At 23.6% G+C, this 26437-nt stretch overlaps 1 protein-coding gene and 1 non-coding gene across 2 annotated transcripts; both read right to left on the reverse strand.

Annotated features, from left to right (window-relative positions):
* Nucleotides 1-10015: 10015 nt before the first annotated feature.
* On the reverse strand, nt 10016-21791 carry LOC122501759 (neurexin-3-beta-like). Its single transcript, XM_043611482.1, has 6 exons — nt 21587-21791; nt 20767-21008; nt 20209-20326; nt 16731-16907; nt 13597-13756; nt 10016-10659 (listed from the first exon to the last, which is right to left on the reverse strand). The coding sequence occupies exons 1-6, from the start codon at nt 21789-21791 to the stop codon at nt 10194-10196; spliced, it is 1368 nt and encodes a 455-aa protein (XP_043467417.1). The 3' UTR covers nt 10016-10193.
* LOC122501871 lies at nt 19064-19155 on the reverse strand. Its single transcript, XR_006301591.1, has one exon. It is a non-coding gene; the product is annotated as a U6atac minor spliceosomal RNA (small nuclear RNA).
* Nucleotides 21792-26437: the final 4646 nt, after the last annotated feature.

Below are 26437 nucleotides of genomic sequence, written 5' to 3' on the forward strand. Positions count from 1 at the left end.
TTATGAACATTTTTTATTCTCTGACAAATGGGAAAAAGTTGAAAAAAATTGAATTTACAGAATGAACATTTTTTTTTCAAAAAATTAAGAAAAATTAAAACTAAATATTACTAAAGAGTAATTTTTGGATTTTTTAAATTAAAAATGTTTCATTTATAAAATGAAAGACTTTTAGAAAATTATTTATTTATTTAAATATTTATTAAATGAAAAATAGGTAATTTTCTGAAATAAAGACAAACAATTTTTTTTTAATGATTTTTATTCGCATAATTATGTTATGGCAATTAATCCTAATTTTTTTTTTTTTTGTTTATTTACATTTGACCAGATTTTTTTTTCATAAGTTGGGAAGGAGAGGGAAGGGGGGGGGGGCAGTTTTTTTGCAATGCGACTAATTACAGGCACTACCAAATTTTTACGGGTGCAGTGACGTGGAAAAAATTGTCTATTTATAATTTTTTTCAAAAATCGAACCCCTTTTTTTTAAAATATACTCTCAAAATTAATATACAATAATTAATGTCATTAATTAATTAATTATTTAATTAATTGTATTTCTATAAAAGAAAGCGAAAAAAATAATAATTCTAAAATTTGCTTATTTTAACGCGACGTAAAAAAAATCAACATTATTTATATATATTTATATATTTATATATTTATAGAGTAGGCTGATGCTTTCAACAATGATATATCACGCTCACAAAATTCTTTGGTCTCTAAAGAAAGGTTTATTATTTTTTTTTTATTTTTTCATCATCGGGAAGCTTCGAGTCGATGTATAAAAAATCTAAATGCATCATTCGCTAAATTATCATTACGCATTCATTTTTTTTTCTTTTTTTTTTTAAATCTCGCGTTGTTTTTGTTGTTTTTTGTTATTTTCTTATTTTTTTCAAGATGAAAGAGATTTTTTTCACAAAAAGAAAGAAAGAGAGTGAGAGAGGGAAACAAATAAGAAAATAACGAATTTATTTTTATTTGCGGAAAAAAACAATCTGAGCTATAATTGTTTTTTTTTTTTAGTTTTTTTTGTCTTAAATTCACGCTAACATCAGTATCTCCGATTTGAATATAATCTATCTATAGTGCATTCATATTAATATTAACTGTACAATGTAAAATATAATTCCATCTAGCTAGCGACTCCAAAATACGACTGAGCGCAATTTTTTTTTTTTTTTTAATGTAAATCGCATTCTCGCACTTTTTTTCAAATCTTTCATCATTTGTCGTATTTTTTTCTCTTTTTTTTGAACTATTTGCAAAAGTCGAGAATTTTTTTTTCTTTTTTTGATACATTTATTTCAGTTATAATTGATTAAGTTTATGTTATAGGAGTAACATTTTTTTTCATCGTAGATAAAGTTAAATAGGTATAAACATTAGTCTCAGTACATTGAAGGATATGCGCGAATAGATTTTTGGGAAACGTGTCGAGAATACTCGAAAGATAATTTTTATTTTCTATAAAATGTAAAATTATAGTTTAAGTTTAAGTAAAACTTTTCAATTTAAATTTTTTAATTTTTAACTTTAGATTATTCTTCATTTAAAATTATTCGGTAAATTAAAATTTTTTCAGTATTTTTTAATTAAAGAATTTTGTTAAGAGGATTTTTATTCGGCAAGGAATATTTTTCACCGAACGAATTATTAATTTAAGCAATTTTATATTTTATTTTTTCTCGTATTAAAAAAAAATTCTTTTGTGTTGTGATTTTTTGGTTATTTTGAAATTTTTGAATTTTTTTTGTTAGGCCGACTTTTTTTAAAACATAATTTCCATTTAAAAGAATTTTTATTTACCAGAATTTTTACTAATGAGAATTTTTATCAATGAAAATTTTTAATTAAAAGAATGTTTGTTTATAAGAATTTTTATTTGAAAGAAATTTTTATTTGAAAGATTTTTTTTTAAACAATTTTTATTTCACAGAATTTTTATTTGAAAGAATTGTTATAATTGAAAGAATTTTTATTTTGAATAATTTTCATTTAAAAGAATTTCTATTGAAAAGTAGTTTTATTTGAAAAAATTCTTATTTAAAAATATTCTTTCAAGAAATTTTTATTTGAAAAAATTTTTATTGGAAATAAATTTTATTTCAAAAAAGATTTATTTGAAAAAATTTTTATTAAAAACAATTTATTTCAAGAAAGATTTATTTGAAAAAATTATTTCAAACTTTAAAGAGTTGTTATCTAAAAGAACAATTCTTATTTTGAAAGAATTTTTATTTAAACAAAGTTTTATTTAAAATTATTTTTTATTGACAAATAGTTTTATTTGCAAAAATTTTTATTTGAAAGAATTATTATTTAAAAGAATTTTTATTTTAAAAAACTCATTGTAAAGAATTTTTAATAACAAACATTTTTATTTAATTAATAATTTTTCATAATAAATATTCATTATAATAAGCAAATTATCAATTAATGTTAATGAAATTAATTAAATAATAATTGAAACTTTCAACTTTATTTTATTGATATATAATTTTTATTTTTATTTAACAAAATTTTTTGAGCGAAAAGTAATTTCCTTTAATTATTAATTAATCTATTTTATTTGTCTATTTGATATGTTTACTTTGTACGGAATTTCAATTTCAAAAAAAATATTTTTCTCTAATTTATTTTTAATTATTTTAAACCATAATTTTCAGTTTATTAAAATCAAATTATTTTATAATTAATATTCATTATGCCGAAAATTTTGTTTAACTTAATTTTTGTAAATTTTTTTATTAAACTCAATTTTGTTTATTATTTATTAAACCATTTATTTAGCATAATATTTGCTAAAATGAATTTTCATTTTCTGTTGTTGAAGAATTGATATTTTTTATTAATTTTAGTTAAATTTGAATTAATTTTAATTTAATTTTCATTATTATATTATTTATAAAAGAAATAATTATTTAAAATAGCATTTTTGTTTGAAAATATTGTTTTTTGAAATAGACGATTTTAAATTATCGCGCGCTTTAGTTTCGATTTCTATGGTTGGCAGCAGTGTGGCGTGCGCGCTGTGTTCAGCTTGATGCGTACGCGCACAACTTCATTTCATTACTGTAAAGTGTTGTGTCGTTGTGTTTAACATCTGAGCTTTTTCCAATATTAAATCCATATTTATCACAAGAATCGTTCTATTTTTTCGGCAATTATTCTATAATCGTTTGAATAAATAGTTTCTGAACAGTGTAAATATGGAAAAATGTCAATAATTATAAAGTTTATGATTCAGTTCGAAGAAAACTTGTCTCCATTTTTTTTCGAGGTTATGTTGTGTCACTTTGAGAAATATTCATTTTGACACGATATTTATATTTATGAAATCGACAAGTATTTTATGAATCGAGCAATAAAGTTCGAACCAGTAAAGGTTGGTGATAATTACTTTAATATGTAAAATGTGAAAATATTTTTCGATATGTCATTTGATGAAATGTGTTGATGGCCAAAATTCTACTATTTTATGCGTTAATGTTTAAATTTACGAAAAAGGAGTTTTTCCTCTTTTATTTTCGGTGAATTTAATTAGTTTTTTTTGGCAAATTAATTTTCTCTTTTTTCAATTATCGAATTCTTCTTTCAGATTTGAAAATTTTTGATAAACTCGCACAAATCGTGAGTTTGTAAATGTAAAATCTTTGAACGATATTTGTTTGAAGATTTTTACGTCTAAAATTTTAATTTCAATTTATTAATCAATACTTGAATAAAATTTATTTATTTTGAGAAAAATTAATGAATACTTGAAAAATAATTCAAGTATTTTTTTAAATGTAATTTCTTTAATTTTTTTCTTCATTTTTGACCATTTTAAGGAATTTATATTCTGTTTACTTATTGTCTATAAAAATGGTTTTAAACTTAAATTTCGAAAATTATTTTTAAAAAAAATTATTTTAATTTAAAATTGTAATTAGAAACGTAAAAATTCTCTTGACGAGTATTCTTGACTACGTTTATAAGATAGAAATTTTTTTTACAAAAATTGTCCACATTTAATTTTTTTTATACAACAATTTTTTATTTTTCAAACAAAAATTTCTCTGATACGCTTCGGTTGTGTCGCTCTTTTCTCGCGAGGAACAAAAGAATTTCGATATGCAGTCGCTTTGGTTTTTTATCTTCATTTTTTTAATACATTTTTTTTCAAAGTTTTTTTTTGAAAATTATTGGGCGATAGAATTAATTAATTAATTAATTAATTATACTTTGAACACTCGAGAAATTGTGCATAGAAGAGGAAAATCGATCGGTGCTTCGATTAATCGGACAAAACTTGGATAGAAAAAATTTGTTTTTGTCTTTTTTTTTCTTTTTTTTTTAAATGCTCCCTATAATCGACATCAAAAAATTTTTTTTTTTTTGAAATATTTTAGGACACGGCTCTAAATAGTTTGACTAGAGTTCTAAAAATTGTTTCTTTTTACATTCTCGCAAAAAAAGAAGACGGTATTTTTTTATTAATAATATTTAAGTAGAAACAAAGAAAAAAAAATTCTATTTGCATTAAAATATTAATTTTTGTAAAATTATGAACTTGTTAAATTTTAAAAAAAGTTCTTTTACTGGAAATTTTTGTTAATTGGTAATTTATTTTCTCATAAAAATTTAATTTTTATGAATATATTTTATTGAAAAATTCTTTTATTTTATGAATTTAAAGGTAGATGGTCACTTTTTCTTTAAATTAAATTGAAATAATTTTCTTCTAAATTAAATTCAAACGATAAATATTTAAATATTTAATTCAGAATTGAAAAAAAGTTTTGAAATTAAAATTTCTCTCAATTTTTTAATTTATATTAAATAAATGTTATTAAAAAAAATATTAAATATTTAAAATATTATTGCAATATTATTGTTAAAATTTTATTACAATAATATTATTAGAATAATATAGAAATATTTTAGAACTCTAGTAAATAATTTCGAATGCGTATTATAATCCAGCTCGTCATATTTAATTCGAAATATAATAATCGGATGCCAGGAAGAAGCAAGCAGCACGGGAAAAAAATAACATTTTAAAATCATTTTTAAAAAAGCGTAAACATTTTCTAATAATAAATAATATATACATAAATATATGGAGCCATTTTATTTTTTAAGATAAAATAAAGAAAAATAGTTGATAACATTCTATTTACATGGCTCTGTCATACTTTAGCCGCAAAGTAATAGAAATCACCCCTAAAAATCATCCACTAATTATGATTTAAAAAAATTTTTAATTTTTATTAAATAAATTGGCTAAAAAAAATTAAATAAAGAATAAATTATATATTTCTAGACATTTCTATTTTTAGTCTAGATAACGAGTTTTAAAAAAAATGTCTTAATATAAGAACATAATTTCATTTCTTTCCCGTGCTTTTTTAGTTTTTAATTTTTTTTTTTTAATTTTTTGGGTTTAATTATTAAAATTTGAGAACATAGCGCGAGTGTCGAGTCTCCCTGGAAGAAAGCGTAGTGTGTGTTCCAAAAGCGAACATTTTCAATTATTTAAAATTATGAAATCAGGACTCATACAATATACATACACATTTATACGAATACACACACACACTCTTCACTGTACAATAATGCTTCAAATTTTTTACCCCCATTTTCTCGCCAGCCTTTTATTCGATGAAGATGATTTTTTTTTTGTATATATTCTCAAAGCCGAGAAAAGTACGAATTTTTTGTTGTTGATATTTTTGATATTTAAAATATTTAAAAATTTAATATTTCGTTTAAAAATTTATTTTAAATTATATGTAAAATTTGCGTCAATTGGGAAATTAGTAGATTAGAAAATTTAGTTAATTTGTAAAGAAAATTTTAAGGGCATGTGATAGTTGCATTATTTACACTTAAATTGTTTTATTTTTATTAACTCTCTGCCTGTTGAGTTATCCCCCCACCAGGCAATCGAAGCCGATTTTCGCCTATAGACAGAGAGTTAAATTTAATTAATAATTTCGATTTTAATTATATTTCGAATTTTAAAAATGGAAAAAATTTTAATTTTTAATATTGATTTTTTCAAACACTTGGGAAGTTTAATTAGAAAAGTTTGAGTCATCAAAAATACGACTTAGAATAAAAGATATGTTTTTCTTTTTTTGGAAGATTAGTTCAAAAAAAGTGGGAAATTGGTTTTTCCTGATATTTTTTTTAGAGACAAATGTCTTTTTTTTTATTAATCAGTCGTGGATAGATATGGTAATTTTTTTCTTTTGTAAAAAAAATTTTCATTGGATAAATATTTGCATTTTTTTACCCTTTTTTTTCATAATCTATGCGGCTTTGTATGAAACGCGTGCAACGGCATTCGTGCGCTGAAGTGTCTCGCGTTGTATACATAAACACTCTATACATACTTTTTTTTTTATTAACAGTTCTTAATTCGTATTGGCAATACTGCATTCGCACCCTGATTAAGCATATCTTGCATGCTACGTTTTACAATATTTTATAATTTTTTTTTTGTCGGATGCGTCACTTTTCGTATAACTTATATTTATAATGTACTTATAATCAACTTTTTTTTTAAAAGTAACTTGAATATTTATAGGAGATATTTATATATATACTGAGAATAATTTTTATTCTCTAGTTTCGAACATTTCTTGTGTTCTTGTTTTTTCACTTGCGGTTTTTTTCTTTTCTTTTTTTTTGCTTTACACATTGCGTATGTGGAATTTAATAAAATTTTTCTTTTAACTTGATAAACAATTTACACGTATAACACAATTTATAAATAGTATTTTTTTTTAAAATTCTTTTTATACAACAATATAATTGAATAATCTACATAGTTAACTGACCGACACACTCGCTTTTATTTTCTAGTTTTTTGGAGATTAAAAAAATATTTTTTTTATGTAACTATTGCAATGAATTTGGGAATTATTTTCCCGAGGGGTTTTTTTTGGGAAATATTCAGAAAAAGTGTTTTTACTTCTGATTTTGTGAAATTTTTCCGCAAATTAAAAGTCGAAAGTCGCTTGCATTGTTAAACGATTTTCGATCTTATGGCAAATGGGAATAATTATAGGGTCTTGATAAATGGAGGGATTATAATTTTTCCAGACTAAAATTCCAGACCTCTGGGGTAATAAGTGCATCATTTGCTACGCATGCTTCAATTACTGCGCTTTTGGAAAAATATTCATTAATTCAAAGTGAAATTTACAATTTTTAATATTAAATTTTACTATTTTTGGATAAATTTTTACCAAGTCCAAAGTAAAATTTAATAATTTTTACTGAAATTTACTTCGGATATATAGTGTAATTGAAAATTCATAGAATTTTAAAATAAAAGTATAGCTTTACGATTTCTTACTTAATTTAAAATTTGAATTTTTAAAAAAATTATAATCCCCTTTGTTTACAGGCCTCGGATCGACTTTAAGACACAAAAAAAGTCGCTTTAGTCGATTAAAAATACAAAAAAGTCGAAAAAGTCGTTTATTTAATTCAGTGTTGCAACAAAAATTTTATCTTGTAACTGTAATAGTTATTGTTCATGTTTTTTTTAAGTTATTAAGTTATAATATATTTTAAAAAAATTATAATTAAAAAACTCTTAAAATTAATTTTTTTTTAAATTATAATAAAAAAAGTCTTAAAATTAATTTTTTAAAGATAATTGATAGTTTTTTAATTATATATATATTTAAAAAATTTCCAAACAATTGAATTTTGGTAAAATCTTTTAAAAATAATTGAAATTTGATAAATTCTTTTTAAAACAATTGAATTTTGATAAAATTGTTTAAAAGTAATTGAAATTTAAAAAAAACTTTTAAATAATTGAATTTATAAATTTCTAAAAATTAGTTTTTTAAAAATATTCTAATGTAATTTTTCGAAAATAATTGAATTTCTTAAGAGAATTTTTGTATAATTTAAAAAAAAATCTATAAGTAATTTTTTGAAGAATTTTAATTAAAAATTTTCATAATGATTAAATGTTAAAAATTAAATTAATTAAATTAAATTAAGTAATTAATTAATTAATTAAAATTAAATGTTAAAAATAATTCTAAAAAATTTTAATGTTTCTATTATTATTTGTACCTATGTATTTGAATTTTAGGAATAATTTTTTTTTAAATTTTGAAAAGAATTGAATTTTAAAAATTTATAATAAAAAAAATTCTAAGAATTACTTTTTAAAAAAAAATTTAATAGGGGAATGTAGTCAAGGTTGGTCTACTGTCTAGGTAGGCCACTCGCGTTTTTTTGTCAAGTTCACTAGCGCCACCTACGCGCATTTTTGTCGAAGCTTGTCTTAGTGAAACCTAACTTTTTGTTCAATTACATTTTCGGAAAATCGAAAATTGTGTTTTCTGTGACGTCGGTACAAAAAAAGCTCAAAAAAAGTTTTGTGCATAATGTGAAAAACCATTAATAAAAGATAAAAAACAAATTGAATCGTCAAGGCAAGTATGCAGAAAATTTGTGGGACTCATGGTTGAGAGGAAAACAAAGTAAAAAATCGAATCCCGAAACGTATTTCTTTATGGTTACAACAATTCGGTAATGTTACTTACTGTCAAGGTCGGCCACTATGTGTTTAAAATGCGCAAAGATGAGGACGAGCTACTTCATTGGCAAAAACTGCAATTCTGTATAACTCATAATATAATTGATCATCTTATTAATATTTTTATTTAATTTTATTAATATTTTAGTGCAAAAATTTTTTTTATTTATATTTATTTTTTTATATTGTTTATTTTTATTATTTTGTTATTTCATTAAGTTACAAACTGTAAACAATAAAGAATCAATTTTCCGTAACTCCAAACATGTTATTTTATTTTTTAACGATTAATGCCCTTTGAATTTTAAACATGGCCGACCTTGACTGTAATGGCCAACCTGGACTACAAATTTTTTTTTTTTTAAATTTTTATAACTTTTTCATTTTTAAACCTGTCAATTTACTTTGTACAGAAAAAATGTTCCTATTAAACAGGACTTTCCAACCATATTCTTCAATTGTCCAAATTCATTTTTAAAAAAAAGTTATAAACAAAAGTCAAAAAGGTGGCCGACCTAGACTATGTTCCCCTACTAGTTTAAAAAAAAATAGTCAAAAAAAGTCATAATATTCGAGGCCTGTGTTTATCTGTAAAAAATTACTGTGATCCCTGAAAAAACCAGAAGAAAATTTTTTGATAATTTAAAAAATAATTTTGATTTAGTAGAACAATTTGGTAAATTTATATTTTTGTAACTAATTGTTAAATTGTTTCGCATTTACAAATATAATTATTTAAAATTGTAACGTAGCCTTTAAACTGTTATTTTTAATAAGCGCATTATCGCAGTAATTGACACACAGTAATTGATTCAAGCGCATAGTAATAGACACGCTTTTCGTATTATTTTTAAATGTTTAAATTTTGTATTAATAATAATTTATTTTTCTATGATGAATTTGAGAAAAATTATATATTTAATTTGTATATAAGTGCCTTGAGACTTTGTTTTTAGTTTTTAAGGAAAAACTTTTTAAGGAATTTAAGGAAATTTTTCACAAAATGAGAGGCAATATTTTACGAATATGATTTTGTAGAACTTTGACTGTATATTGCTTGTGCATTTAGAAAATTATTAACATTTTTTAATTTAAAAATTTGTATTTGTATTTAGAAATTATCTGTAAAAAATTTAAGAGCCGACTATATGAATGTATTTTTTTTGTTATACTTTTTAATGGTAAAATATTTTTTTTATTTCTTTGCTTAAAGATTTTAAGAAAATATTTTTAAAATGGGAGAATTTTTTCGAAGTAAAAATCGAGTGTGTCTGGTAGATTTTTTTTTTTTTTTGAGGTTCTATAAAACGAAAGGCCCTATACATTTATTTTCTCTAGGAGCAAACGTTTTTTTATTTTCACATTCCTTATACGCTCATTTTCTGAATTGTTTTTTTTGCTGTTTGTTCATTCTCAGTATTTTTTTTTATTCCTATTTTTTGTCATTTCTCTATCTGTATGGTTTTTTTTTTTTTTTTTTGGTTTTTTGTGTTTTTGTTCAACAGTCAGTCTTGGCTTGCTTTCTCTCGTTCGTTCAGATTATTTATTTCTTTTTTAGTCCTAATAGTTGAGAGAAAAATGTTTTTTTTTTTTTTTGTTAACACTTTTAATGTTTTTTTAATTTGGGTTTATTTTACACATACCACTCTTTAATGTCTTTAACTTCACGTTTTTTGCCGTTCCTATTGACATTGGCGCCATTTTTCAAGGCACCATTATAGGGTTGATTTGTGCCGGCAGTGCCTAAGAGTGCGGCATTTGGATCTTGACAGAATGTCTTGTTCTCGTCGACCTTATAATTGGCCTCGGGTCGACTTTTAAATTTGAGAATTATTAAAATTATTAGAACAATTGCTATTAGTGCACCGGCAATAATGCCGATAATTAATGCTGCATTCTCTGCTGTTTCTGATGTTATCCTTTTGTTATTGTTGTTGGTCACTTTGGGACGTAATGTGAAGGGTTTAAATTCAGTGTCGCCAACACCTGGTGGTATTGGTGTGTGACGTTCCGTCATTTCGGTGGTTGTTGTTGATGATGTTGTCGTTGATGCTGTACTGGTCACTGATGACGTACGCTGACGTTGCGTTGTCACAGCACTGAAAAATGAGGTTAATGTTAGAAAAAGTTATTGTTTTTTTAAAAATTTGTGAACATCATTAATTTATATAAATAAAAGATGTTTTGCGATTCTTCTGTGACTTCCAAAAATATTGAATCATTAATTTATAATAGTAATTGATTCTCTTTCTGTATTTTTGATCCAAAAATTATAAGCACAACCTAAAATGTTTTGCTTTTTAGCAAAACTTTATAATCATAACCTATAATTCGTTTGCTTTCTTTAAGGTTTGAATCAATTAAAATTTCATTATTTTAATCAGTAAAACATGTTTTGACTGAAAAATCATTGATTTTTACTGCGGTACAATAATAATTTTAACAGTTTTATCCTGTTTATTCAAAGTTGTTCAATATATGACAGAAATTTTGTGAAGTGATCGATTTATATATATATTATATTATGGTATATTATATATATATATTATAGTACTTATTAATAAATGATTGGAGTCAAATATTGTAGAATATTTAAGGATATATTATATAGACGAAATTAATTGATAATTCTGCAAAGTTAAGTGTCAGTGCTTTTAAATAATTTATAGTTATCTTAATTAACATAGGTTTACTACACCTATATATAAAAATTTATTTTACACTAAACAAATTTGAGTCCAATACTTATTTTTGTTTAATAAACATAAAATTTGTAAAATTGGTTCATGAGTTTTTAAACTTTACACACCTTATATTAAAATTATTAGATTGATTAATAAATTAGTTATTAAATTAATTTAATATTATTAAAAATTAATCAAATATAATAATTTGAACAATGAAATTTACTATTTTATCAATAAAAATCATTACTTACTCGAGTCACATTAACTAATTTAGACAACAAAAATTTAGACATATAAATAAACATATTATTTAAACCTATAATTTAATAAGCGGTTGGTTCTGATGATAAGAACTATAGTTCTTATCATTAAAAGCTTTTTCTTGTACATTTGATTGATACAATCAGTCAAAAGAAGTAATTTGAATAATATCATTTATTTGTTTTATCACTAAAAATTATTATTTACTACATTCAGTATCTCTAATTTTATCTATAGAAACTTATGGTTTTTTTTTAGTAAAAATGAATGATTTTAATAACAAAAACAGCTAATTAAAATAATCAAATGAATGGCTTGAATAATTAAAAACTAATGATTTTTTCTGTATTCGTGATAGATTCAAATTGTAACTAAATTCAAATTCAAATTGTGACTAAATTTTATAAGATAAAAAAATCACAAAGTAGGTGAAAAAGAGTGACAAATTGAAATGAGAAGAAGTGGATTGAAATTTTTTTGAAGTAGTTCTTAAAAGACGAATTTTAGTGACAATTGAAAGAAGTGCAATGCATTGGAATTTTTTTCAATCAGTTCTTATAAAAGATAAATTTTAATTTTCGATTGTTATTTATACTTTCACTAGTTAGAGGGAAAAAGGAAGAAAGAGAAACAAAGGAGGGTTGGGAGAAAATCAATGAAGAGATACATTCATATTAAACATACATATTTTCACTTTTATACTTCCATTTTGAGAGTTTTTTCTTGCTTTAATACACTTGATTTTTCATTCTTTAATTCGTAATATAGGAAATTCATAATTTTTCAATTCAGCTTTAAAAAGACTAAATTTTTTGCAAAAATTTGAGAATCCGCGTTCTACTTTTAAGGTTAGAAATTTTTTTCTGTTATGAATTTTTCCACTTGCATTTTTAAAAATTAACGAATGATACTTGAATTTTTTACTTTTTCTACTAAATTCGATTTCTATCCGGAGATAAATTATAACAAAAGGTCTTTAATTCTTTAATTGTAAATTAATAATTTCGGTAATTGGTAATTTAATTTGGCTTTTGCGAAAAATTTGAGAATATACAGTTCTACTTTTAAGGTTAGGAATTTTTTTTCTATTTCGGATTTTATACCTTTTTGTATTTTGGAAAATTAACGAATTTTACTTTTATTCTTTTATTTTTGTATTTGAATTTGTGTGGAAATTTTTTCAATTCAAAAATAAACAAAAGAAGGAATTTGAAGTTGGGGATTTTTTTTTAAAATTGCTTTAATTTGCGTTTTTTTCAAATTGACAATTTTTCTTTGCAAAATAACTAATTTTCAAGAATTATTTGAAAAAAATGAAAATATTATTGTGAAATACTATAAACAAAAATTAGATTCTACAAAATAGAAATTTTTTTATTTTTATTATTGAACTTTTATTATTAAAATTTAATTTAAATTTCGGGAAAATTAGCTTATTTCAAACAATGGAAATTTATTTATTTTTATTACTAAACTTATTTTAATATAAAAAATGAATTAAAATTAGCGAAAATTATTTTTTTAAAAAATATAAATTTATTTATTTTTTATTAAACTTTTATTATTAAAATTGAAATAGTATTTAGCGAAAATTAGCTTTTAAATATTAAACTTCTATTATTATTATTATTCAAATTAGATTGAAATTTATCGACAATTAGTTATAAATAAGCTTCGAAAAAATAGGAATTTATTTTTATTATTATTCAGCTTTTGTTATTAAAATAAATAAAAAAATGTTTGATTAAACATACTTTTATTATCCTAATAATTATTTTTTCCAATTTTTTACTCAAAATTTCATCCACTTTTTCGATTTTCATCGATAAGGATGAGGCGATTTTTGTATTTCTATACGAAAATATGATCGAGTTGATAATTACATAAAAACATATGGATAGAATATGGAATGGAAAAATATAGAGAAAAATCAATTATTCGTGAAAAGTAATAATGAATTTAGTTTTTCTTTTTTTTATTTGAGCATTAAAAAGGGTTGGAGTTGTGTTTAATTTCTAATAGTTGTTTGGTGCAAATGACAATGTGACCATACTATACCACTACTAGTTTTCATTTTCATACACTCACCTGGTTTGAGTTGTTTCTGTGCCGGCAGTTGAGACATTGTATAGGGTCGAAACAACTGTCACAATTCCTCGTGGCGATGTTGATCCTGTCAATGTTGTCAAGGTGCTGATGTGGCTTGTTGCAATCTCTCTTTGTGTTGTAAATGTCACCGAGCTCGAATCTGTGACAAGAGATCAGTGCGCGTGTTGAATTACTCAGTAAATTGTTAAAGGAGGGTGACCCGGCTGGTAAAATACGCTTGCGTAACCAGGACCGTATCAATTTCCCTTTTATCAGAGAGAAAGAAAAGACTTTTCTTTTGGGTAAATTTTGTTTTATTTTTTTTTTTCAATTCTCCCTTGTACTAGGAGAAATTTTTTTAGGTTTAGTTTTACTTTTTTTTGTTCCTTTTTATTTTATTTTTTCGTTTATTTTGTTTATTTTGATTATTCTGTTTATTTTAGTTTTTTTTACTGTTTAAAATTCTGGAAAAAAAATTCTGTTTGAAAAAAGTTCATTTTATTCAAATTTTACTTTTTTAAAACAGTTCTGAAAAGATAAACATTTTTCCCTAGTGTAAAAAAATCAAGGATCAAAATGCTAGTGAAAACTAACCTAAAAGTTTATTTTTTGAAAACCTGAAAAGACAAACATTGTTCCCTAGTGTAAAAAAATCAAGGATCAAAATGCTAGTGAAAACTAACCTAAAAGTTTATTTTTTGAAAACCTGAAAAGACAAACATTGTTCCCTCGTGTAAAAAAATCAAGGATCAAAATGATACTAAAAGCTAACATCAAATTTTAGTTTTTAAATAGTTCTGAAAAGATATAAACATTAACAATTTAGTGTAGAAAAATCGATGGCAAAATGTTAGTAAAAACTAACCTCAAATTTTACAAAAATAAAATTCTTTTTTAGTTTCAATTTTTAAAGTTAGTTTATAAATTTTTATCTTATAATTTTACTTTTATAAATTTATTATTTTAATTTTGTAATTATAATTTTATAATTATACTTTTATAAATTTATAACATTAATTTTGTAATTCTGATTTTATAATTTTTGTTTAATTATTTTATAATTTTAATTTGATTATTTTTTTTTATTTATTATTATACACTCGGCTTTTGATTGAATCAAATTTTTCAGAAATGTTTTCCAAAGTAATGCAATTTATTAAATGACTTATTAATTAATAATAAGGATATTGTAAATAAATAATTAACTTACTTAAGATTATGTTAAATTAATGTTAATATTTTGTTTAAATTTGAATATTTGAAATTACTATTAATTATATTTTAATTGAATTACTAAAGACATTTTGTAGTTATAAAAATTTGTCCAATATGATAATTTAATTTTACCCTTAATAATAATTGAATTAAAAAGAAAATTAAATATTTGATATTTATTTTTTGAATTTTTGAAATCTTAAACTCAATTTATCAGAAGTATATATTTGGAATGAGTCGAGAAACATATAATTATTCTTTAATGAGGGATCTCGTTATAACATGAAAAAAGAAAAGGAAAATTGAAGCGAAAAAGGAATGAATTCGCGTATTTCAAATGAAACTTGCGGAGCGATTGGATGAGGCCATTAACCCGGGGGTTTTTGGACTATCCGTGCGAGATTTGATAACATAGCTTTGAATATCGACAAAACTGTCAGCGTTGTACGGACACGGTTGAATAGGACCAAGAGAAGTTGTAAAAATGTCTTTTTCTTCCCGCGTATCGTGAAATGGGGCAGTGGAATATATATATAAGATATATTTTTGCAATCTCGTTCATCGCCTTTCGCGTTTCCTGTTCTTTTTTTTATTTTTTTCTTTAACTCCTGCATAAGAAATGAAGAAAAAAATATTTAGATATTATATAGACTAAATTAGAAAACCTCGTGACCTCTCAGAAAACGTTCCTGCTGGTCGATATCCATATACCTTTCTCGGGTATTGATTACCGTACACGTGCTTTTCACACTGGTGCGGGACTATATAGGTTGAAAAATGCTGGTCAATTCATTCTTTCAGTTTTTTTTTCTTCTTTTATGAACGGTAATTTTTACAAAATGGTCGAATTTTGACGAAGTAGTTAATTTTTTAATACTTTGGAAAATATTAAATTTTTAAGTACACAATAATTGTAAAATTGCTTTGGATTATAAAATGTTTATTTTATATCCGCAGGCCTCGGACTTATGCGACACACAACTATTTATTTACTGTTTTTATAAATATGGTACTAATGACATAATTATTTCGTTAAAAAAGCGACTGATTGTATATAGGTACTATTTCTGAAAGTACAAAAATATACCATAATTCTTAAAACGAGATTTTAAATATAAATTTATTTAGTGAGGAAATTCATTCTAAGATGCTACAAAATTTGGAGACGATAAAAATATCGAAAAGGGAAGTAAATTAAATATTGAAATCCGTTTAGATTAATAATTAATATTAAACGGATTTCAATCAAATTTAGAGAGTTTGACAATTATATAAATAATTATAGAGTTAGGAATATTGACGAAAATGTTGAGATTTAAAAATGGAGGTGCTATTCTCCACCTGAGAACGCCAAGGTCACCGCTAGATGGCTAGACGCCATCTAGCGTTGACCTTGGCGTTCTTACGTGGAGAAATTTAACCACCGTTTTATCCCTCAAACACTTTTTTTTGAAAAATTTATTAAATTTTTTATTTAAACAATTTATTAAATTTTTAATTTAAAAAATGTTATTGTGAGAATAATATAAATTGTGTTGTAAATATAGTCCGAGGCCTGTTATACGAACAAAAATATTTTCAATAGTTTCAGTAGTCATTCTAAAATTTATTCAAGAATTGAGGTAACGGGAAAATTAGATAATTCTTTTCTAGAAAAATTCAATATTTACAGGGATTACAGTTTTATCTAATATTATACTATTAATATATTAATAATAATTTTTTAATAATATTAATATATTAATATTACATGAAAAAATCACTCTGATCCCTCTCTGATTTTGTAATAATTTTTGAAAAAAGATTTTCCTTTTACCTAAAACTATATTATCGATTTTGAAGAATATGTATTTTTTATGAGAGAATTTTAAGGGGAAATATATTTTTTTGAGGGTGAATTAGTTTTCTTGAATACCCACCAGTTGCGGAGGTGACGAACACTTCTTGCGTTGTTCCAGGATCACCTGAACCCTCCTCGCAGTCCTCCTCGTCGTCGCATGACGGTCGAATTTGAATATTGTCCTTATTAATGTACTTTGGTTTGAATACAGTTGGTGACCTAGTTGGCGCCACGTAAACTGGCGTTATCAAATCGTCTGCAATTATAATTAATATTATATAATTTTTCATTTTTATAATGGACTAATAAAAATTAAATTAACTATACATATATATGTATAACCAGAAAATCGATATATGAAAATTATGTGACCAAGTATATTGACATTTTTTAATAATTTATTTATAAAGAATATTTACAAATTAATTATACATAATTCAAATCGATTTTTAATTAATTTTTCATTTATATGATGAATTGACAATTTTAGTATTATTTATAAAATGGTGGAATTACTTGCAAGTAATTCTGTAATATTAATAATTCAAATAATAATTGTTTATGAAATTAAGTAATATAAATATTAATGTAAATTAAATATTTATTTATTTATTATTTATAATATTTAAATATTAGAAATACAGATTAAAACTTTAACCGGTGCGCAATATAACCTTAAAAAATTAACTTTTAATTAATATTTGTAAGTTTTTCAAGTTAATTTTAAAGCTATTTCTTCTGTTTACTTTTAAAATATATACACGGAGAGAAAATTATATTAAATCTTGGCAAAGTATTTCACAGTTTGGGGAAAAAATGCGACAAAGCGAAATTTTGATATAAAAAATACTAAAGTTTAAAAAAACTTACTGTGAAATTTAATATAACTCTATCAAATATAAGAATTTTAGTTCAATTTTAATATAACTTTACTAAATTTCATATTATTTCTTTCATTGTTTAGTATTTTCTATATCAAAATTTCGGTTTGTTGCACTTTTTCCCCAAATTGTAAAATATTATAATTACAAAATTTAATATATATTATTTTCATCGTGTAGTGTAAAAAATCAAGGATCAAAATGCTAGTGAAAATTATAACCTAAAAGGTTATTTTTTAAAACCTGAAAAGACAAACATTTTTCCCTAGTGTAAAAAATTGAGGGTCAAAACGTTAGTGAAAACTAACCTAAAAGTTTATTTTTTTAAAACCTGAAAAGACAAACATTTTTCCCTAGTGTAAAAAATTGAGGGTCAAAACGTTAGTGAAAACTAACCTAAAAGTTTATTTTTTCTTTAATAAATATGAAAATCCTTGAATCATATTTTAAATTTCCTATTCGTAATTTTGACACATATTATTATTATTATTAGGTATGGATAACGATTAAAATTGAGTTTTTAGTTGGACGGTGAAGATTTTTCATTGAGCGAGTATCAAGTGAAAAGAGGTCGATGAACGTGAAGAGAGAAAGGACGATGTGTTTGTCTGTGTGTGTGTGTTTGTCTCGCGGGAAGTTTATCTCGGGCAAGGGGAGATTCTAAATATGCAAATGAATTGAAGATACAACCGGGCAAGCATGAAGATGAAAAGGTGGCATGCGTGTGACGATAACTTGTGGCTTATACGTGACCTCTAAACGAATATCCTCTCGTGTATTTCTGTTAGGGGTCTCTCATCCATACATGCGTGAAATTTATTTCTCTTTGTACGTCTGATGCTACTTATATTGTTAACTGAAACATGTCCATTGTTTATGGACGAGTTAATTGTTTTTTTTTTTTTTTTGCTTTGTTCTATTTTTTTTCCTTTTTTAATTCGGTCAAGTATTTTCAATCGTCCTTTTTATACTGTCATTATTGTTATTCTTTTTTTTGAAATTTAATGAAAATTCTTCATTTTTTAAAAAAATATAATTTTTCTAATAGTTTTACTTTAAATTTAAAAAAAATTAAGAATTAAATTCTTGCTAAAATTAAATTAAATTTTTTTAAATAATTGAATTCATGTTAAAAATTTTATTACTTGTAAAAATAATTGAATTTTTGTGAAGGATTTTATTAAAAATTTGGTAAATAATAAAATAATATTCAGACTTAATATCTTTAAATATACAGTCAGTAATATATTATATTTACATTTTATAAAAGAAAAAATAATATAAATTATAATATAATTATAATATATAATAATATAATTATAATATATAATAATATAATTATAATATAGTGATAATATTATAATAGAAATTATAATAATTTATTTTAAATTATTATTAAAAAATTGTAATAGAAATATAAAAATTTATACAGTAGGAAAATCTACATGACAGTCAAAGCAAATTAACACGATTATTAAATTATAATTATATTAAATTATAAAATTTTATGATTTAAAAGAAAAAGGAGAGAAAAAAAATGTTGGAAAGTTTTGTGCCCTTTCCATTATTTGTGTTCCATCCTTGTCTAGGGGAGTGCTAAACGTCTCTCCTTTCATACTACACGAGGGTTCTATACGTTCAGCGGGCTTATATATGAATCGAGGGGATATTTCACAACCTGTGAGAAGCGACAGTTTCTTTAAAAAGTCGAAAGAAAATTAGTTTAATTAAATGGGTGAAAGTGGAAAGTGTCTTATTTTTTCAAAGGAACATTGTGAAATAAATTTTATCAAAAAAGAAAATTTTATCACTTTTTTTTTAAATTTTCATTTGAATTTTATACTTGCGCAGGGACGTAGGAAGCTTACCAAGCGCCCTGTACCTGAGTGTTAATATTAGGGGAAAAATTTGATGTCTTTTAAATTTATTGCGTATTTAATTTAATTTCGGAGAACTTTATTTGGTTATTTATTTTATTTATTACTTTATTATTTTATTAATTATTTACTTTATTTACTTTATTTACTTTATTTATAGCGGTTTTTTTAATAGCGGTTAATTAAAACTAATCCAGTGATGTATGAACTTTTTCACGTGCCCCGAGTATTAAAATTTAAAGTAAATTTTATTTCCAATTTTTTCCAAATTTTTTTGGGAGTCATTCATTAGTTTTATTTACAATGTAATAATAATTAAAATTATAAAATTAATGAAATTATTAATTAATTATATTATTATTTTGATTTACTGTTTAATTTACTTTTTGATGTTTTTTTTTTGACTTTTTGATTCAATCTTATATCTTAATATTTTCCATTATACTATTTAACTTGACACAATTAAAATTTTAATCCTTTCTTTTCATTTCAGATCAGTGCCTTTTGTTATTCTTCATAATTTGGGTCAAGAGTTCGCGTTCTTTGTTTTATTCTTCTCATCAAATGTGAGTCAAATATAATATACTAATATATAAAATTTGCATACATGAAAATTCCTTGTAATTGTGATATTAAAAATTTTTATTTAATTTAACTCCAATTTCTCTTTTTCAAAATATTATTTTTCTTATTTTGAAAAAGAACATACTGTATTGGTTTTTTTTTAAATTGTGCCATTGAATGTGTCTAGAGAAATTTGGTTTATTTTTTTTTTTATTTCATTTGAAATGAAACTTACCAGCGCCATTGTCGACAATAGGTGTACATTCCTCGTCCTCGTCATCTCCGGAACAGCCACTTCCGGCGCCGGAGAAAATTAGGTCGTCCATGACACCCGGGGATCCTGAAGCGGGAGTCTGAAATTTTTTTTATTTTTTTTAATATACCGTAACGTCAAATGTGCCATTTTTCGTTTTAATTGACAAATTTCTTGGGAAATTATATATCCTGCAAAGTGTCAGAAAAAGCGTGATGTTTTAAAATTGGAAGTTGATGAATTAGTTTTTACTTTAAAAACTGTTTGTTTGACACTTATTGCAGAACTATATAATTTTTATTTTATTTTTATAATTTTATTAAAATTATTTTTTATAAATTTTATAATTTTAAAAATAACTTTATAAAAACATTTTGTTTTCTAAACGAGGAATAAATAAATAAGTATAATTACCAATAAAATAATTAATAATAATAATAAAAAGTTATATATATTTTTACGAGATTTAAAAAAACTTAAAAATTTTTACATAAATGAATAAATTTTTTTTTGCCGGAAGGGGGGTGGGGGGAATCTTACTTGTTGCATCCTTTGTAGTGGCGCGGCTTTATCGACGAGACTGCCCATTGGCAATAATTGAACGTCACCTCTTGATGTTATTTTCCCATCTTTGGCGGCTGATAATTCTAAAATTCTTACGCCATTAACGACTAATCCCGAAACAACACCTAAAAATGGCCTGTCAACTCTTCCTTTACTATGATTCCAACGTCCTCCAACTTGAATTGTCGATTGACTGTTAAAAACTGCCATTTGATGACCTGAAACAATCAATATAATAACAAAATTTATAATATTAAATGTATATTGAATTTTGAAATATTATTATAAAATATCATAAATTATCAAAGAAATATTATATAAAAATATTTTGAAAATAATTATGAAATTTAAAAAAAAATGACATCTTTGAAGTATAATTTTTAAAAAATTATACTTCAAAGATGTCTAATATTATATTAGAGTGGAAATTTTAAAATTATTTAAATAAAATTAAATAAAATTTAAAAAAGGACACAATTTTTTATAAAAAAAAATATGTGTCGCGTATCTGAGAAGCAAACAATTTTAGGTTATGTTTGTAATTTTTTGAGTAAAAATACAGAAAGTACAGTAACTATTTAAATTAAATATTTTTTTAATTATCTTTTTTTGTTTAATTTATAATTGTATATTTTTCTTATATTATTTAAATGTATATTTATATATGGAAATGTAGACATATAAATATAAAATGTGTGTGTATTTAAAGATGGAAGGCCTCGTGTGCCTCAATAAGAAGGGCCGTGAAAAGGAATTGAGGGAATGAAATTTCATCCTCCTCTCTTCTTAGTTCCACATTCCGATTGTTGTGTCGTAATTCTGTTGTCGATTCTTTGTTTGACGGATGTTTTCGTTTGACCAAAGAACAGGGGAACATGATCGAGTAGGAATAAGCGAAAGAGAGTGAATATCGCCGGTTTTCTTGTGGGCTTCACCATTGCTCTTGACTGGCTGACCGTTGGCCAGTTTCCCTTCCCTCGCAGCAAAAGATCGTGAACCATATACCCAACTCAAATGTAAATTATATAACTTTCGCGTATACATACGAAATCCGTTTAAATTATTTGAAATCATCTAAAACATAGCTAAAATTATGCATGTTTTACCCTCCCCCTTTTTTTATTTAAAAAAACTTATAAATAAAAATTGATCCCCTTTTTTACCTAAGACCCCCTTTTTCCCTTTAAATTATTAAAATTCTTCATAAAACACCTAAAATTATACAGTTTCTTCCCTTTTACCTTTTGCAAGGTTCTAAAATAATTGAGACATTCAGATTTCTTATTATTCTTAATTATTTTATTTATTTCATATTTTGATGCTTACTTCTGTCCATGTATTATTTGTTGAAATCGTCATTAATGACTTTTGTTTTAAATTTTTTATGTTAATTTTTGATGCTCAAGAACACAAAAAAACGATAATCTAGAACCTATACTTAAATAGGAGCCAAGAATATTCCCTACTTAAATTAAGTGGCCCCACTTAAATTAAGTGAAAAATATTCTTTACAATAAGAATATCAATCTTACTGCAAGAATATTTTTCAAATATTTCATTTTTCACTTAATTTAAGCGGGGCCACTTAATTTAAGTAGAGAATATTCTTGGCTCCTATTTTAGTAGGTTATTCTTAAAACTAGATTAAACTAAAAAATCTCTGATAACAAAATAATGGATCTAACTGACACCCAGAGGTCTGTTTCATTTAGAAAAATAAGCTGTTGGACCCTGAAGTTTGAAAATTTTGAAAATCTATTAGTTTGGCGTTATCTGTTGTTAAATTTTAATTAGCTATTAATTTCGATGAATAAAGTGCGTAATATGCTCAAGAAAAGTTGGTATAGTAATAGTAATTGTACAGATTGTAGATTTAATAATTTATGTAATTTTCTGTTACAACCAGCCCCTAGTAGCGTCTGATTTTGCTGGTTGGTTTTCTATAACTTATATGATATAAAAGTGATAAGAGAGCCCTTTCTTCTCATAGGGTCTAAATTTGGTTGGTTTTAAGAACAGGCAAGCATCATTCTCTTGGAGCTTTTATATATAAAAGGATGTGTGGTGGTCAATGGTCCTTCCATGATGTGGGAAACTTGACCTTCAACTCCACACACATCCCTTCCTTTCTTCCCTTGCCTTGATCATCACGAGTGGAATACACAATTTTTATGTACAACCGGAATTATTCCTGCTTCTTTGTTTCTGTGAGAATTTACTCTTATGGCTTTTACAAGGTTGTCACAGATCAGGGAAATCAGGGAATTCAGTGGAAAAGTCAGGGAAATTAGAATTGGTCAGGAAAAGTCAGGGATGGATTTTTATTAGAAGTACTGAAAAAAATTACATGTTTAGAATTTATAAGAAGATTTTGAATTTTTGTGTCTTTTTGTTTGATGCCTTATAAACTATATATGAAATTACCACGAATTCTAATAAAAAACATTAAATTTTTTCTATTTTTAACAATAATTTATTTTAAATAACTTAATTCCATTGAAGAACTATGCCATAAAGTTAAGACTTATTATAAATCATTTAATAAAGTATTTTTTTGAAAAATTTTAATTTCATTTCTGTTGAAAATAGTTTCAATTTTAAAAATTTTAACGCAATTCTTTATTGAAGGAATTCAACTATCTTAATAAATATTAAAATTCTTTCCAGAAATTCTATTATTTTCAAAAGTTTTTTTTAAAAATCTCGTCAACATTTCAATTATCTTTATAAATATAGGTGCAAAATTCTTCGACAAAATTCAATTACTCATATAGGAATTTTTATAAAATTCAATTATTTTCATCAATAATATCTAGTATTCATCACAAGACTTCAATTATTTTCAAAAATTGTAATAAAATTCATGGAAAAATACAATTATTTTCATAACTAATAGCATTTATTATACAAAATTCAATTATTTTCAAAAATTTTAATAAAATTCATTGCAAAATTCCATTATTTTTTATAAATAATAGTATTCATCACAAGACTTCAATTATTTCCAAAAATTTTAATAAAATTCATGGCAAAAAACAATTATTTTCATAAATAATAGTATTTATTACAAGAATTATTCAATTATACTTTCAAAAATTTTAATAAAATTCATGGTAAAATTAAAAAATTTCATAAGAATTCAATTATTTAAAATAGAATTTGCATAAATTTTTTCGAAAAAAACAAATGTTTTAAAATTTGGCATAAATTTTCATAAATATTAAAATGTTTTTTAGGGATTTAATTATTTTCATAAATAATAAAATCATTAAGAGGATATCATAATTATTTTCAAGAATAAGATAATGTTCATTACAAGAATTCAATTATTTTCAAAAGTTTTAATAAAATTTATGGCAAAATTTCAATTATTTTCAAAAATTTGTCATATTTAAATTATTTTCAATATTCTATTATTTCAATAAAATTTCCCAAAAGAATTCAATTATTTGAAGACAATTTTGACAAAGTTCTATTACACGAATATTCAATTATTTTCTAAAATAATGAAAATGTCACTGAAATTCAATTATTAAAAATAGAATTTGCATACTTTTTTTTTGAAAAGAATCAATTCTTTGAAATATTTTTATAAAATTATTTTCATAAATAATAAAACTCTCATTACAGAATTTCAATTATTTTTAATACAATTTTAATGGAATTCTTTGAAAAATGTATAATAATTCTTGAAAATGTTATTAAAATTTGTTGTAAGATTTCAATTCTTTTTATCAATAGTAAAATTCTTCGCTGAAATTTATTATTATATTTATAAAATTTCTCAAAAGAATTCAATTATTTAAGAAAAATTAATAAAATTTAACACAAAAATTCAATTAATATTACGAATATTAAAATTTTCGTAGAAATTCAATTATTTGAAAAACGAATATTAAGAAAATTTTTCGAAAGAAATCAATATTATTAATATTTTAATAAAATTCCTTTAAAGAAATTAATTAATTAATTATTTTTAAAAATGTTATTAAAGTCGTCGAAAGAATTAAATTATTTGAAAATTTATTGATAAAATTTCTTTATGAAAATTCAATTTTAAGAAGTAATCAATTTTTCAATGAATTATTTTTGTATTATAAATAATTGAATTCTCGTAAAATTTTCTAATAGAAATTGATTCAAAAATGAATTTTAGATAATATAATTGAATATTAAAAGCATATATATATATATATATATATATATATATATTATATCATGAATTTTTAGAAATACACTCCGCCGGTTGAATTTTCTAAAGGTTTCAATAAATTAAAATCTTTGAAAATCCAAATTTTTCATATTTTTAATTAAAAATTCTATATGGAACTAATTTTTTAAATATTTCTAATCAAAATGATAAAAATATTGGTAAATAGGAACTTGTTACTTCTACCCCTGTTAGCATTAGCCTAAAGCTCCCTTAATAAATATTTTTAAAGTTTATATATATGCAAAATTAGCGAAATTAAATCTACACTAAAAAAAAATTTATTTGATACAAATAACCGATTAATAATGACTATTATCAATTTATTAAATATTTACTTGAATGAAATAATATTTATTGGAGTCAATTAAATATATGGTATTTGAAGCAATAATTTCAGTATTTGAAGCAAATATGAATTAAACCATTTAATTGACTCCAATATATTATTTGACTCCAAATATTATTTGATTCAAGTAAATATTTAATTGATAATAGTCAATTAATCGGTTATTTGAATCAAATAGATTTTTTTTATGGAAAAAACGAACTTTTTTCTTATATTTTGTTTATTATAGACGTAAATATTAAACTAACGGTTATAGTTTATCTACAAGTTATATGTAGGTTTATATAGAGTGTAGGATGCGACGCGACGGGTTTTTTCACTTTCAGATATATGTAAATTAATTGGAGACATTAATCAGGCTAGTAGCTTGAGGCTGGAGGTTTACTCTCATATATATATATATATATATATATATATATATAAAATAAGTATATATAAACACATACAAATATATATATATATATAAAATAGGTATACATATATATACAAAAAAGAGGATCTCGCCGCCGGACAGTTCTGATCGAGAAAAATCGATAGCCAGTGTATTTTTATACTAGGCAAGTATATAGTGGTGCCGGTTGGACTCGAAAAACCGGATGTTGACCAATGTTGTGTGGTTTCGACTATATATACGTATATATATACAATATAATTAGACATAATGTGTGTATAGCTATTACACTCTTTATTGGACTCGCTCCCGGTTGAGGATGCTAAAAGCGCTAAAAGCCAGAGGCGCATATTGTGTTCTCTTTGGTAATAGGAAAGTAACAGGGGCAAGTAAGGGCCTTTAGAATCGAGGGAGAGAAGGAATGAGGAGGATCCAAATTACTGTTTTTATTATAAGTGTTTATTATCTCGCATAACAGCCGTGTCATAATTTTTGGACCGTTCCAAGTAAAAAAAAATTACTCCTCCTGACATCTCTACCAGGTTACCAGAAGAAAATAAGATCTCTCGTCACGAATATATACTTTCGTTTTTACCCTTCAAAATTTTCGACGCATTTTTAATTAATATTAATTTGTTAATAAATTGTTATGTTATATATAAATTTCAAATCTATTTCACTGAATAAAAAATTTATT

This window comes from Leptopilina heterotoma, unplaced genomic scaffold, assembly GCF_015476425.1.
Source record: "Leptopilina heterotoma isolate Lh14 unplaced genomic scaffold, ASM1547642v1 Lhet_105, whole genome shotgun sequence".
Taxonomy (NCBI): domain Eukaryota; kingdom Metazoa; phylum Arthropoda; class Insecta; order Hymenoptera; family Figitidae; genus Leptopilina; species Leptopilina heterotoma.